At 25.4% G+C, this 13,423-nt stretch overlaps 1 protein-coding gene across 1 annotated transcript; it reads right to left on the bottom strand.

Annotated features, from left to right (window-relative positions):
- Positions 1-955: 955 nt before the first annotated feature.
- On the bottom strand, positions 956-3,485 carry LOC149201932 (GDSL esterase/lipase At1g28590-like). Its single transcript, XM_089401412.1, has 5 exons — positions 3,233-3,485; positions 2,904-3,125; positions 2,670-2,818; positions 1,369-1,642; positions 956-1,203 (listed from the first exon to the last, which is right to left on the bottom strand). Exons 1-5 carry the CDS (start codon positions 3,483-3,485, stop codon positions 956-958), a joined length of 1,146 nt encoding a protein of 381 aa, XP_089257538.1.
- Between the last annotated feature and the right edge of the window lie 9,938 nt (positions 3,486-13,423).

Raw genomic sequence — 13,423 nt, 5'->3', positions numbered from 1 at the left:
AATTTTCATGATGGATTATAAAAAAATTAATAAAAGAATTAAGCCGACATAATAAATTAACAATAATCAATAGATCTTAATATCATTATACTTTAGATTACAAAAATTTAAAAAAATAAAGATTAATTAAATTATAATTTTCATTATGGATTAAAAAAAAAATTAATAAAAGAATTAAGCATATATATATATATTCAACATAATAAATTAACAATAAGCAACCGATCTTAATATCATAAATATGATAATTGTGAATAATATATTTATTTAATTAATAAAAAAAAAAACTTAATTATCTTTCAGATATCTCAACTTTATATTTTTAATTATTACTAAAAATATAAATTGAAAATTAAACCTTCACCATTCATTTAATAATTATTAATAATAAAATTAAAAATTAAAAACTCTATTCAAAATAAACATACATATACACATAAAATATATAAAATATACCATGACTAAAATCAATGGAATAACAACTAAAAATTTCATTGTTCAAAGATTTATATAAGCTCTCTATATTCACCATTTGATATAAAACCTTAAAAAAACTAAATAATTTCATCCGATTGACCAAAGTTTAATCTCAGTGGTAGACATTAACCAGCATCATCATAACAAAAGATCTTAATTTATTTTGAGATATGTCAATTCTATATTTTTAATTATTATTAAAAGTACAAATCGAAAATTAAATTTTTACCATTCACTTAATAATTATTAATAATTAAATAAAAATTTAAAAATTCTATTTAAAATAAACATATACTCATAAAATATACTCATAATCATCATCATCATCATAAAATATACAAATAATTAAAATCAATTAAATAACTATTAAAAAATCTGTTCTTCAAAATTTTATATAAGCCCTATTCAATTCCTACTTAAATTTTATAAAACCCATTTTGAAAGTTTGAAATGATAGTATATATCCTACTTAATATATTCAATCCTTCAGTTTAGGACAAGCTTTCCCACTCAAAGAGCTGAAAGATGGCTGTGTGTAGCCAGCTTTATTGAGAATGAAATCTGAGGCGATTTCATATGTAGCTTCAGTTAGATGTATTCCATCCCAATTGGTATATGTTGATGGATTCGAACATGCAACCACCCCTTCTGATCCACATAGACTCAGGATATTGAAGTTGTAACTACCTCCGCCTCCACAGCAAGATTGAAATATGTTACTAAAACCTGTTCAAACACCGAAAATGTTATTCAGTATAAACATTAGAAATATGTCACGGAGAATATAAAAGTAAACTGAAAGATAATATTTCTCTATAGTAGCTATTCAAATTAATAGTAACTAATTTATATCCATAAAAAGTATTAATAAAATTTAGCTACCATACATACCATATGCTGCATGATTTTTGAGTATTTCTAAGGCAATATTATAATAATCTCCATATACAAGAGTGACATGTGGATATTGGACCCTTAGTTGTTGCAATGTTTCCTGCAACAATGTATTATGATTTTGGGAAAGTTGATTGTAGGATATGAGACAACTATTCTCATCATAATCTTCTTTGATGAGAGATGATCGAACAGTAAGAACTGAGGGTGAACATCCCAATGGTGGAATTCCTTGAACAAAGATATATTCAGCTCCATTTTCTATCAATACCTGCCAAATTCCATCCAACAGCTTAAATTATAAATATTTAGAAACATAATTTTTCCTTTTATAAAACTTTTATATAAAAAAAAATTTACTCATATAATATAAGCTATATTAATTTTTTTTAATATTTTTAATAATTTGAAATATATTAAAATAAATATTTTTTTGCATCTTCTTCTTTTCATTGAATTATATCTTTTTATTCTTTAAAATATATATATATATATATATATATATATATATATATATATATATATATAATTCTATTCTTAATACTTTTGTTAATTGAATTACAGGATGACTTACACTCATAGAGAAATGTGAAGGCTAACAGTTAGTGTCTATTTATCTTTATTGTTTAATATTATTTTTTAATTTCACTCTTAATTTTAATATTTATATTACAAAAATTTCAATTTTTATTTTTATTAATTATCTAATTAATAATAAAATTAAAGTTATAACTCTTACTTTTATTTAAATTTAAATTTTAATATTTATATTAATTTTTTTTCAACGGCAACAAAATTAATGATAATCATTACACGCAGAGTACTTTGATCCATCCTGTGATAGGGTTAGAAACCCCGGTGTAAATATAATAAAATAATATTTTGCAAGAGTACATATAATTCGAAAAAATTAGAATAGTCTATTTTTTAACAAGTTAATAGTTAAGATGTCTATATTTTGAGGTTTTTCATATTTATAAATGGATCACACAGCGAAAAAATAGTTAAAATTTTTGAAATAACAAAGCTTTTGAATTCGGCTGATATTATTTTAAAAACTAAATAATATAAAAACAATATAAAAAAGACAGTCCTTTTAAAGCGCTTTTCTTAATTGCTCAATTTAGTTTTTATCAAACTTTTGGTTTAGGAAAAAAAATTTGAGAGCTGGAATTTTTATGAGAAGAAAATAGTAACTATGTAAAAAAATTAGAAACTATTAAGGTGAGAAAAGGTGCAAGATCCAAGTTTTAACTTATTCTCAATCAAAATATTATTATATATTGAAATACAATTACCTGTAAAGCATTCTGAATTTTTGATATGATGAGAGGAGTGAGGCTTTGTATCTGCTCCAATGGTTTTAGAGTAAAAGTAGAATCTAAATAGTCGTTTGCTCCAATTTCACCCATCACATACAAAGCTTCTGAGAAATGATTCTGGCAATCTGTCATTCAAATGGAACAAAGTATTACATAAAATTGTATTCAGAATTAAATAAAAAATAATTTTATATTTACTAATACCATTACCAGAATTTGCTGTGCATGTTGTTTGTTTCAACTCTTGGAACCATCCAACTTGCACATCTAAGGATAATTCTGTTTGAGTAAGTATTAATCTTTCAGTTAAGAATGAAGGGTCCAATGCAGTGGCACCAGCAACAGCAAAGTTGACTCCAGATTCCCTCTCACTTAGTGGCAATGTGCCCACTTTAAGATAAGGCTGGAGGAAAGGAAACCCTAATGCAGTCGCTGTACACACAATATAAACATCAATACACAAAATATATATACACAAAATATACATACACAAATATATATACACAACACTTATTAGTTTCATGGAGAGTGTGGCATACCCAAAAAGTCTATGACTAGACGTCCATTTGAACAACGCCCTGTTGGATGGTGAAAAAAGGTTTCCCCGTACGGAGAAGACCCAATATCACGGAAAACCAAAGGAGATGAAGCCAATCCATTTCCGGTGTCAGTTAATGAATCTCCAAAACTATACATTGCTGTAAAACATGGTGTCGCTTTCACCTGTTTTACCTGACTAATACAAATCATCAGCATGACCAAGCCTAACGACAATCTTGTGCGTCCCCTCATCTTTGCTCAGTGGAAAAATATATCTAAACCTCTCTTATATTGGCCTTGAAACCAATTCACTCTCGATACCTTTAATTGCCTATTCCTCTAGAGCTCATGAAAGAGATGGCTTGATCTAAAATTGTGATGGATAGATCTATACTTATAGCTTATTCTATGGATCAATCTATTGTAATCACTGAAGTTCACATGTTTAATGGGGAGTGGGCTTACCAAGACTTGAGGTTCACCATGTGTAAACAAATAATGTTTTATTTAATTTGTCATAATTAACATGCGTACTAATCACTCAAGTTCTTATTTAATTTACCACAATTCATTGTGAGCCTGTTTAATAAGAAGTGCACTTACCAACAGTTGAGGTTCACCATGGGTAAACACTAACGTTTTTATTTAATTTGTCATCATTCATTGCAAGTATGATTATTAGGAAGTGCACTTACTAATAGTTTGAGTAGAACATGCATAAACAAATTAATGTTTCAAAAGGTCTAAATTATGATATTATAAATTTAATTAATAAATCTTAAAAATTCTTATATTTAGTATATATATTTAGTACGGTAGTTTAATTTCAATTAAAAATTAACACGTGTAATATTTATGGTTTTAATTTTATAATAATATTATATAAAATATTTTCAAAAAATAATAAAAAGTATTATTTTTCATATTATAAATTTAATGGATGAATCTTAAGAATTTTTATATCTAATATATATATTTAGTAATGTAGTTTAACTTCAATTAAAAGTTAACATGTCTAATAGGTTATCGTTTTAATTTTATAATAATATTATATAAAATATTTTCAAAAAACAATAAAAAATATGATTTGTAATAATATAAATTTAATTTATAAATCTTAATTTTGTTTATATCTAGAATATATATTTAGCACCTTAGTTTAATTTCAATTAAAAGTTAGCATGTGTAATACTCATAACCATGACTTATTGCTTTAATTTTATAATAATATTATATAGAATATTTTCAAAAAAAATAATACAAAATATTATTTGGGATATTATAAATTTAATTTATAAATCTTAAGAATTCTTATATGTATTATATATATTTAGCACTTTAGTTTAAATTCAATTAAAAGCTAACAAGTGTAATAATCTTAATCACTAGTTATTGTTTTAATTTTATAATCATATTATATAAAATATTTTAAAAAAATAAAAATAAAAATAAAAATAAAAAATATTATTTATGATATTATAAATTTAATCTATAAATCTTAAGAATTCTTATATCTAGTATATATATTTAACACTATAGTTTAACTTCAATTAAAGGTTAATATGTATAATACTCATTACCACGAGTTATTGTTTTAATTTTATAGTAATATTATATCGAATATTTTCAAAAAAATAATAAAAAATATTATTTATGATATTGTAAATTTAATTTATAAATCTCAAGAATTCTCATATCTAGTATATATATTTAGCATTGTAATTTAACTTTAATTAGAGGTTAACATATGTAATACTCTTAACCATGAGTTATTGTTTTAAATTTTTAATAATACTATATAATATATTTAAAAAAAATAATATAAAATATTATTTGTGATATTATAAATATAATTTATAAATCTTAAGAATTCTTGTATCTAGTATATATATTTAGCACTATTGTTTGACTTCAATTAAAGGTTAACACATGTAATACTCTTAATTACGAGTAATACTCTTAAGCACGAGTTATCGTTTTAAGCACGAGTTTTGAAGGGTAACATGTGTAATACTCATAACCACCTTTTATTGTTTGATTTTTATAATAAACTTATATAGAATATTTTCATGGAAATAATAAAAAATATTATTTTTATATTAGAAATTTAATTTATAAATTTTAAGAATTTTTATATCTAGTTAGTATTGTACTTTAACTTCCATTAAAGTTTAACATGTGTAATAATTGTAATATTATTGTTTTAATTTTATAATAATATTATATAGAATATTTTCAAAAAAATAATAAAAAATATTATTTGTGATATTATAAATTTAATTTGTAAATCTTAAAAATTCTTATATCTAGTTAGCACTGTAGTTTAACTTCAATTAAATGTTAACTTGTGTAATAATCATAAAGCTATTGTTTTAATTTTATAAATTTGATATGGATCACAGAAACCTCAATTCAACAATTATATAGAATATTTTAGAAAACATAAAAAAAAATTATTAGTTGCGATATTATAAATTTAATTTATAAATATTAAGAATTCTTATATTTGATTGTTAGAGATTTCAGCAAAATCACATAGAGAATCATTTGTCGACGCGTTTCGAACCAACTAGTGTGGTTCATCGTCAGGACAAGTTGAGAAACAAATCTGAGCGATCCGTTAAATAGAGTATGCAGGTTCTTCAACGGCTATATGAACAAGCAACGGTTAAAAAAGTCCTTTAACCATTAAAATGTATAAATATAAATATATATTTATTATTTTTATTATTTTAGTTATTATTCTTATTTAATTAATTATTTATTTATAGTAATATTATTGTATTATATTAACCTCAAATTAATATTACTATATTAATTTTAAATTAACATTTTTGAATATTATTATAATAATAGATTAGGTTAATTTATATTTTATTTTTATATTCTATTATTATTATTATTATTAATTTTTATTTATTTATTTAATTATTTATTATTATTATTATTAATTAATATTTTTCCTTTTATATCAAATTATTAAATTGTTGTCATTAATAGTGATATTATTGTAATAACCTTTAGTAATAATATAAGATTAACTCCAAGCTAATATTATAATGTTAATTTCCAATTAATATTAATAATATTAGTCTCAGGTAAAAAAGCCTTCCTCAAGGCCCGGAAGGAGCCCTCTGTCCAAAAAGATACTAAAGACCGGATCCTTGGTGTACACCTCCCCTACATCCAAGGAACCACTGATAGGATCGCCAGGATTCTTAAGATATCCCCTCGACCTTTAGACCTCTTAACACCATCCGTAGCTCGCTGAGATCTGTTAAAGATCCTGTCGACCCTAAAGACATGAAAGAGGTCTATGTCATTCCCTGTTCCTGCGGGGCCCCATAGATTGGTGAAACCGGTTGCTCAATTAATCAAAGGATCAGTGAGCATGCCGAGAAAACTAAACATCAAGTCTGTATCGAAGAGGCTCAAGTTATCGCAAGAGTGGCACAATTTCACCATCGAAAATTGAGGGAAGCCCTTGAGATCGAGAAAAGACCTTTGAATCTCAATAGGGATGACGGAGGCTCAAGTTATCGCAAGAGTGGCACAATTTCACCATCAAAAATTGAGGGAAGCCCTTGAGATCGAGAAAAGACATTTGAATCTCAATAGGGATGACGGCTGGAAGATTAGTAGGTGTTGGATCCCAGCCCTTTTACCTTAGTCTCTTCTTCGCCTGACCCCTCTCTGTTTGTTTAGCTGGTCATTGTTTTCTCTTGATATCATTGGTTTAGTATTAGTAATATCCCCATTTAATTATTCACCCTAGACCTAGATTATTAATAATTAACTATTGCAATTTTATTCATTTCACTCATACATTAAAAAATAATAATAATAATAATAAAATAAAAATAAAGATAAATAAATAAATAAAATAAAAATAAAAATAAATAAATAAATAAATAAAAATAAATAAGTAAAATAAATAAATAAATAAATTAAAATAATAATAATTTTACCTGAGACAATATTATTAATATTAATTGGAAATTAACATTATAATATTAGCTTGGAGTTAATCTTATATTATTACTAAAGGTTATTACAATAATATCACTATTAATGACAACAATTTAATAATTTGATATAAAAAGAAAAATAATAATTAATAATAATAATAATAAATAATTAAATAAATAAATAAAAATTAATAATAATAATAATAATAGAATATAAAAATAAAATATAAATTACCCTAATCTATTATTATAATAATATTAAAAAATGTTAATTTAAAATTAATATAGTAATATTAACTTGAGGTTAATATAATACAATAATATTACTATAATTAATTAATTAATTAATTAATTAAGAATAATAACTAAAATAATATATATATATATATATATATATATATATATATATATATATATATATATATATATTTATACATTTTAACCGTTAAAGAACTTTTTTAACCATTGCTTGTTCATATAGCCATTGAAGGACCTGCATACTCTATTTAACGGATCGCTCAGATTTGTTTCTCAACTTGTCCTGACGATGAACCATACTAGTTGGTTCGAAACGTGTCGACAAATGATTCTCTATGTGATTTTGTTGAAATCTCTAACAATCAAGTATGGATCACAGAAGTCTAAACTCTTTAATTCTTATATATATATATATATATATATATATATATATATATATATATATAGTTTTATTTTAACTTTAATTAAAGGTTAATATGTGTAATACTCATAACCAACAATTATTGCTATTTTAATTTTATAATAATATTATATAGAATATTTAATATATATATATATATATATAAAATTTGTGACATTATAAACTTAATTTATAAATCTTAAAAAATCTTGTATCTAGTATATATATTTAGAAGTGTAGTTTTAATATGTATAATACTCATTAAAAAAGTGTAATATTCTTAACCACCACACGTTATTGTTTTAATTTTATATTAATACCATATAGAATATTCTCAAAGAAATAATAAAAAATATTATTTGTGATATTATACATTTAATTTATAAATTTTAAGAATTCTTATCTCTAGTTAACACTGTTGTTTAAGTTTAATTAAAGGTTAACATGTGTAATATTGATAACCACCTGTTACTATTTTAATTTTATAATAATATTATGTAAAATATTTCCAAAAAAGTAATACAAAATATTATTTATGGTATTATAAATTTATTTTATAAGTTTTAAAATTTTTTATATCTAGTATATATATTTAGCATTGTAGTTTAACTTCAATTAAAAATTAACATGTGTAATACTCTTAACCACGAATTATTGTTTTAATTTTATAATAATATTATATAAAATATTTTCAAAAAAAATATTATTTTTCTTATTATAAATTTAATTTATAAATTTTAAATTTTTTTATATCTATAATATATATATATAGATATATATTTATATATATTTATAATATATACATAGATATATATTTAGCACTGTAGTTTAATTTGAATTAAAAGTTCACATGTGTAATACTAGTAACCACCCATTATTATTTTAATTTTATAATAATATTATATAAAATATTTAAAAGAAAAAAGAAAATATTATTTTAATTTTGTTACAACATTATTTACTAAAACTAAAAATCAATATAAAAATAAAACAAAAACAGTGCGTTAAAATGAAAACACACATGCGCTACCAAAAAATGGATGAAAAACAGTCCGTATTTGCATAGCTACAACCGTGAAGTAAAAAATGACATTTAATTAAAAAGCAGTGTTAAAATGCAAACAAACATGCACTGAAAAACAATTAATTAAAAGCAGTGCTTTAAAATATAAACATGCATGTGATATCTTTGATGTGAAATAGTTTTATTTTAGTTAAATATACAATATACATATAAACCACTAAAATTATATATAAAGAAATTGTTAAAAATGGTCTTTTCAAAATTCCAAAAAAAATACACTTAAATTAAAAAAGCATTAAATTTGGTAAGAAATTCAGGAAAAATCGTTCTGGTATGCTCAGGAATTTGAAGATTATCGAATAATTTAAAAAATATTAAATTTAATTTTAGAAAAGATTGGTTTTTTAAAATAATTAAAGAAAATTAACATTAATTGATTTAAATTTATAAAAATTATTTTATAATTATAAATTGTAAATATTAAACACGGTTTATAGTATTTACAAAATATTAAAATTATTTTTATATTAAAATTATAAATTTATTAAATTTAAAATTAAAATTAAAATTATTATATTTATTTGGTAAATTTTATATATATTGAAAACTAAAAAATATTAAATATTTGAATTTGAATTTTCTTTTACATTATGATTTTAAAATTAACATTTTTTAAATTTCAACACATAATCTAATGCTATACGAAAGAGATGCACAAGTTTCCTTCATATTAGTAAGTAAAATTAACCTATTAAAGAATAACAATGTGGTGAAATGTAAGGATTCCCCTTACGTTGACGGATTGCAATCCAAACAAGGAAATTCCTATGAAATCCATTTTGAAGGTTGATGAACTTGGGATAATTAAAGAGGATATATGCCCATGTAATATTATTATTTCATGGTTAGTGGAAAGAGTAACATTGTAGGCGTGAAGAGTGGATTTGCTCTGAATCAAAATGAACTTTTTGCTCTGAATCAAAACGAACTTTTGTATTTGGTAGATTACGCAAATTTGGAAGATAAATTCGAAGTATGGAATTTCAATTTCAATAAAATGGTATACATATTAATATATTTTATTATATTTGGTTTTCTTCTTCCAAGAGGTCTCTTCTATTTTTATGAGTATTGGAATTCTTCCACACCAAATTTAACAAATTAGGTGTCTAAAATTCCCCAGTTAATCTAAAATGGTGTGTATGAGTCGAGGAAGAGAGATGAAATACAAAGGTGTATAGAAGCTAATTGCTAGATGTGCTTTTGAAATGGTTGACTAAGGAAGACTATAGACAAGATAATTTAGCAGAAGCCAAAGCCTTCTACCGGTAGTTGTTTAAGGATGACTACCAATTCTGGAACTTGGCTCTAAGCAGTCACTAGAATGATTCTAAATATGGCTACAAGCTAAAGTCTTTTGCAAAGTGGAAGTTCTCCTGGATGATGGCTTAAAGATGACTACAAACGAATGAGATGCATAATAAAAGTCAAAGTCCTCTACATGAAGTGGTTTAAGGAACGCCACCAACCAAATTATGCTAATGGAATATGAGTCTATATCTAGGTACAACTATGACTTTGACACTCTCTGACTCTAGCTCTAGGCTTTGGCAATTGTCTCTAGTTCTAGATGTGGCTCAAGCTTGCTTGGTATATCTTCAAAGCTAGTAGTTGAACATTAATTCCCCCACTATCAGATACAAGGTGGGAAGATGAAGATATATCTACTAGAAGATGTGTCAATACTCAAGAATAAACTCTAAACTATGACCGATATATCTTCTTGGCTATTGAAAACCAATGCAAAGAAGCAATCCATCAAAGGTGAATCTTTTCTCTTATATGAATCTTGTGTTTGAAACATCGATCTAAATGATGAGTATGTTTTCCACAATGCTCATAATGGTGAAGATAAAATCATTGATCTTTCACATGGCCAACCCAATCGCAATGTTTGCGTTAGAGAATTTGAAGTGGTTTTGGAAGAGGAGTAGGATGTGGAGTAGATGAAGATGAACTTTGCTGAAGGACCCCAACACTCTAAAACTAGATTGGTTTGGAATAGATTAGAATGTGAAAGGACACATCCTTTTCATATCCAGGGCTGATTATGTTCTTGTTGCCAATAAGTTCTTCCCAAGGTATAATGAATGGCTTGGGGGGTGCACAATGAACCTTTGCATCTTAATGTAAATATTCTCCTAAACTAGCCTTAATACTATGATGAGGTGTTAGTTGGTGATGAGAATGAACCTCAAACTCAAAAAGGGATTTATTCTGAACATGCACCAGTTCAAAATGTTGATTCATCTATTGTAGTTCATCTTGTTGGAGTTGAGATTCAATCTCAAGAAACTCAATTTGCTCCCCTGCATCTTATAAATAGGTTTCAACATTAACAAGAGTGGTGTTAGAGAAAGATTTCGGCGAAAATCACATGGAATGTCATTTGTCGACGCGTTTCGAACCAACCAGTGTGGTTCATCGTCAGGACAAGAGTGGTGTTACTGATTTTGACTATGTTGCCAATAGTATATAGGATTAGGGTGTTTAATAAATCTAATAAATCATTAATTTGAGTCAATTCATAAAAAAATAAGGCTCAACAAATAAAGGGTGTTTGCTTCAACTAAAAATGCACCTATTTATAATGTAAGTTCAACTTATTTTTGAACTATTCTTGATTCTAGAGTTAAATTATTCATGAATGAAAGTCACATCAATAATGCCTCAATGATGCAAATGGATGTCTATGAGTGATATTAATAAGTAATTAGTGTTGAACTACCACTTATTAGCTCCTTCATGCAACAAAGCTGGATGAAACAATTTAACAAAGAATACCACGTGTCTCTTAGACTCCAAACTTCAAATGGAAATGAAAGATGATACAATTGTTGGAAACAAAACAATTGTGTTAAACACTTGATTCAAACTATTGTGTTTACAATATAATAAATTAATTTTCCTTAGTACCTAACATGTGCTTTAAAACCAACCCTGTTTTTTGTAGCCCATTTTTTTTCTAAAACAATTCTACAATTTCTATAATCCCATTCGACAAATGTTGTTCTAGAAAAGATATTTGATCATATTTGTTTTTTTAATACCATTATAAAAAAAGGGATAAAACATAACAAAATTCCACTAGAAATATCATCCATTATATTAACCGCAAATGATTTAGAGATGACTTCTTATCATCCATGAAATGAGACACTCTAAGTTAATAAAAATAGGGAGACCTCAATCTTCCACCTTCAGCATTTATGTCATAAATCCCTGCTAGAGACATCTTCTAAATTCTTATAAACTTCAAATTATTTTATATACTTTTGCTCAAATAAAATTCATGGTTAGAAATGGTTTCAAATATGGATCTTATTTTCTGACAACCATGGCATCTTTGTTAAAGTCTACATTAACAAGTCCAGGAATTATTGGATAAAGGTGTAATTCATCCCTCGACTTCACCATGTGGTTCACCAATTGTATTGTTACCCAAGAAAGATGGAACCTGGTGCATGTGTGTAGATTATCGAGATTTGAATAAGATTACAATAAAGAATCGATACCCACTGCCCAGAATAGATGATTTGCAAGATGAGTTGAAAAATGCAAAATATTTCACTAAATTAGACTTGAGAAGTGGATATCATCAAGTAAGATTAATTAAGGAGGATATTTGGAAGACTACTTTTAAAACCAAACAAGGATTGTTTGATTGGTTGGTTATGCCTTTCCATCTTTGCGATGCTCTAGCTACATTCATGAGAGTTATGAGTGATGTTTTAAGATCATTTCTTGATGAGTTTGTAATTGTCTATTTAGATGATATTTTTATATTCATTTAAATATAAAAATATTAAATTCTTGTTGTGTAATATGATGGGAATAAATATATGACCATTCATTTTACGGGCTTCTTTGAAAACTAACTAATTAATGAATAGGGAGAGGTAATTGCTTCCCTTCTTGTAAGTGTAATAGGGTACTATCCAAGTCCTTGGAAACCTTGTCTTGGTAGGTAGGAATGTATTACTTAGAAGAGAGAATGTTAAAGTTCCTTCCAATAGGACTATCCAAGAATAATAGGCCAAACACAAAATTTGAACACACATGATTCTAATGCAAACAAAGATGTGGCCTATCGTTGATTGCCTATGGCATTAACTTATGGATATTTCTTGTCATACTAGAGTAACTGGAACCTTCAGGTTTTGTAATATCACTTGTGGATTGAGAGCCTTCAAGGAAACAAGAGAAACACTTGGAATTGATTAGTCTTCCAATTCCAATGCACAATTTTTACTCTTATTTCAAATGTATAAAATACCGAATTCAATCCCTTACACACTAGAGAGAAGGACTACTAAATCTATCACTTGGCAAAGAATACAAGGAATGCAAGCTACAAAAAAGTGGATACAAAGAAAAGTGAGAATAGGGGCATTAGGAAGAGGAGATAGTTTTACTGGGAAAGGTGCTTCTATACTCTACATAAATCAATAGGCCTGAGAAACATTGTCAGTGGTGTGTT

Source organism: Pinus tabuliformis, chromosome 2_1 (assembly GCF_031772625.1).
Source record: "Pinus tabuliformis cultivar Carrire ecotype Pingquan chromosome 2_1, CPIR1, whole genome shotgun sequence".
NCBI classification, from domain to species: Eukaryota; Viridiplantae; Streptophyta; class Pinopsida; order Pinales; family Pinaceae; genus Pinus; species Pinus tabuliformis.
This window is presented reverse-complemented; position numbering and strand designations above follow the sequence as displayed.

Excerpts from the sequence above, each read along its gene's own strand:
- LOC149201932 (XM_089401412.1), bottom strand. The coding sequence starts at position 3,485 with ATGAGGGGACGCACAAGATTGTCGTTAGGCTTGGTCATGCTGATGATT. Across the intron at positions 2,819-2,903 it reads AACATGCACAGCAAATTCTG|ATTGCCAGAATCATTTCTCA; the intron begins GTAATGGTATTA and ends TTTGAATGACAG. Across the intron at positions 1,204-1,368 it reads CAAAAATCATGCAGCATATG|GTTTTAGTAACATATTTCAA; the intron begins GTATGTATGGTA and ends GTGTTTGAACAG.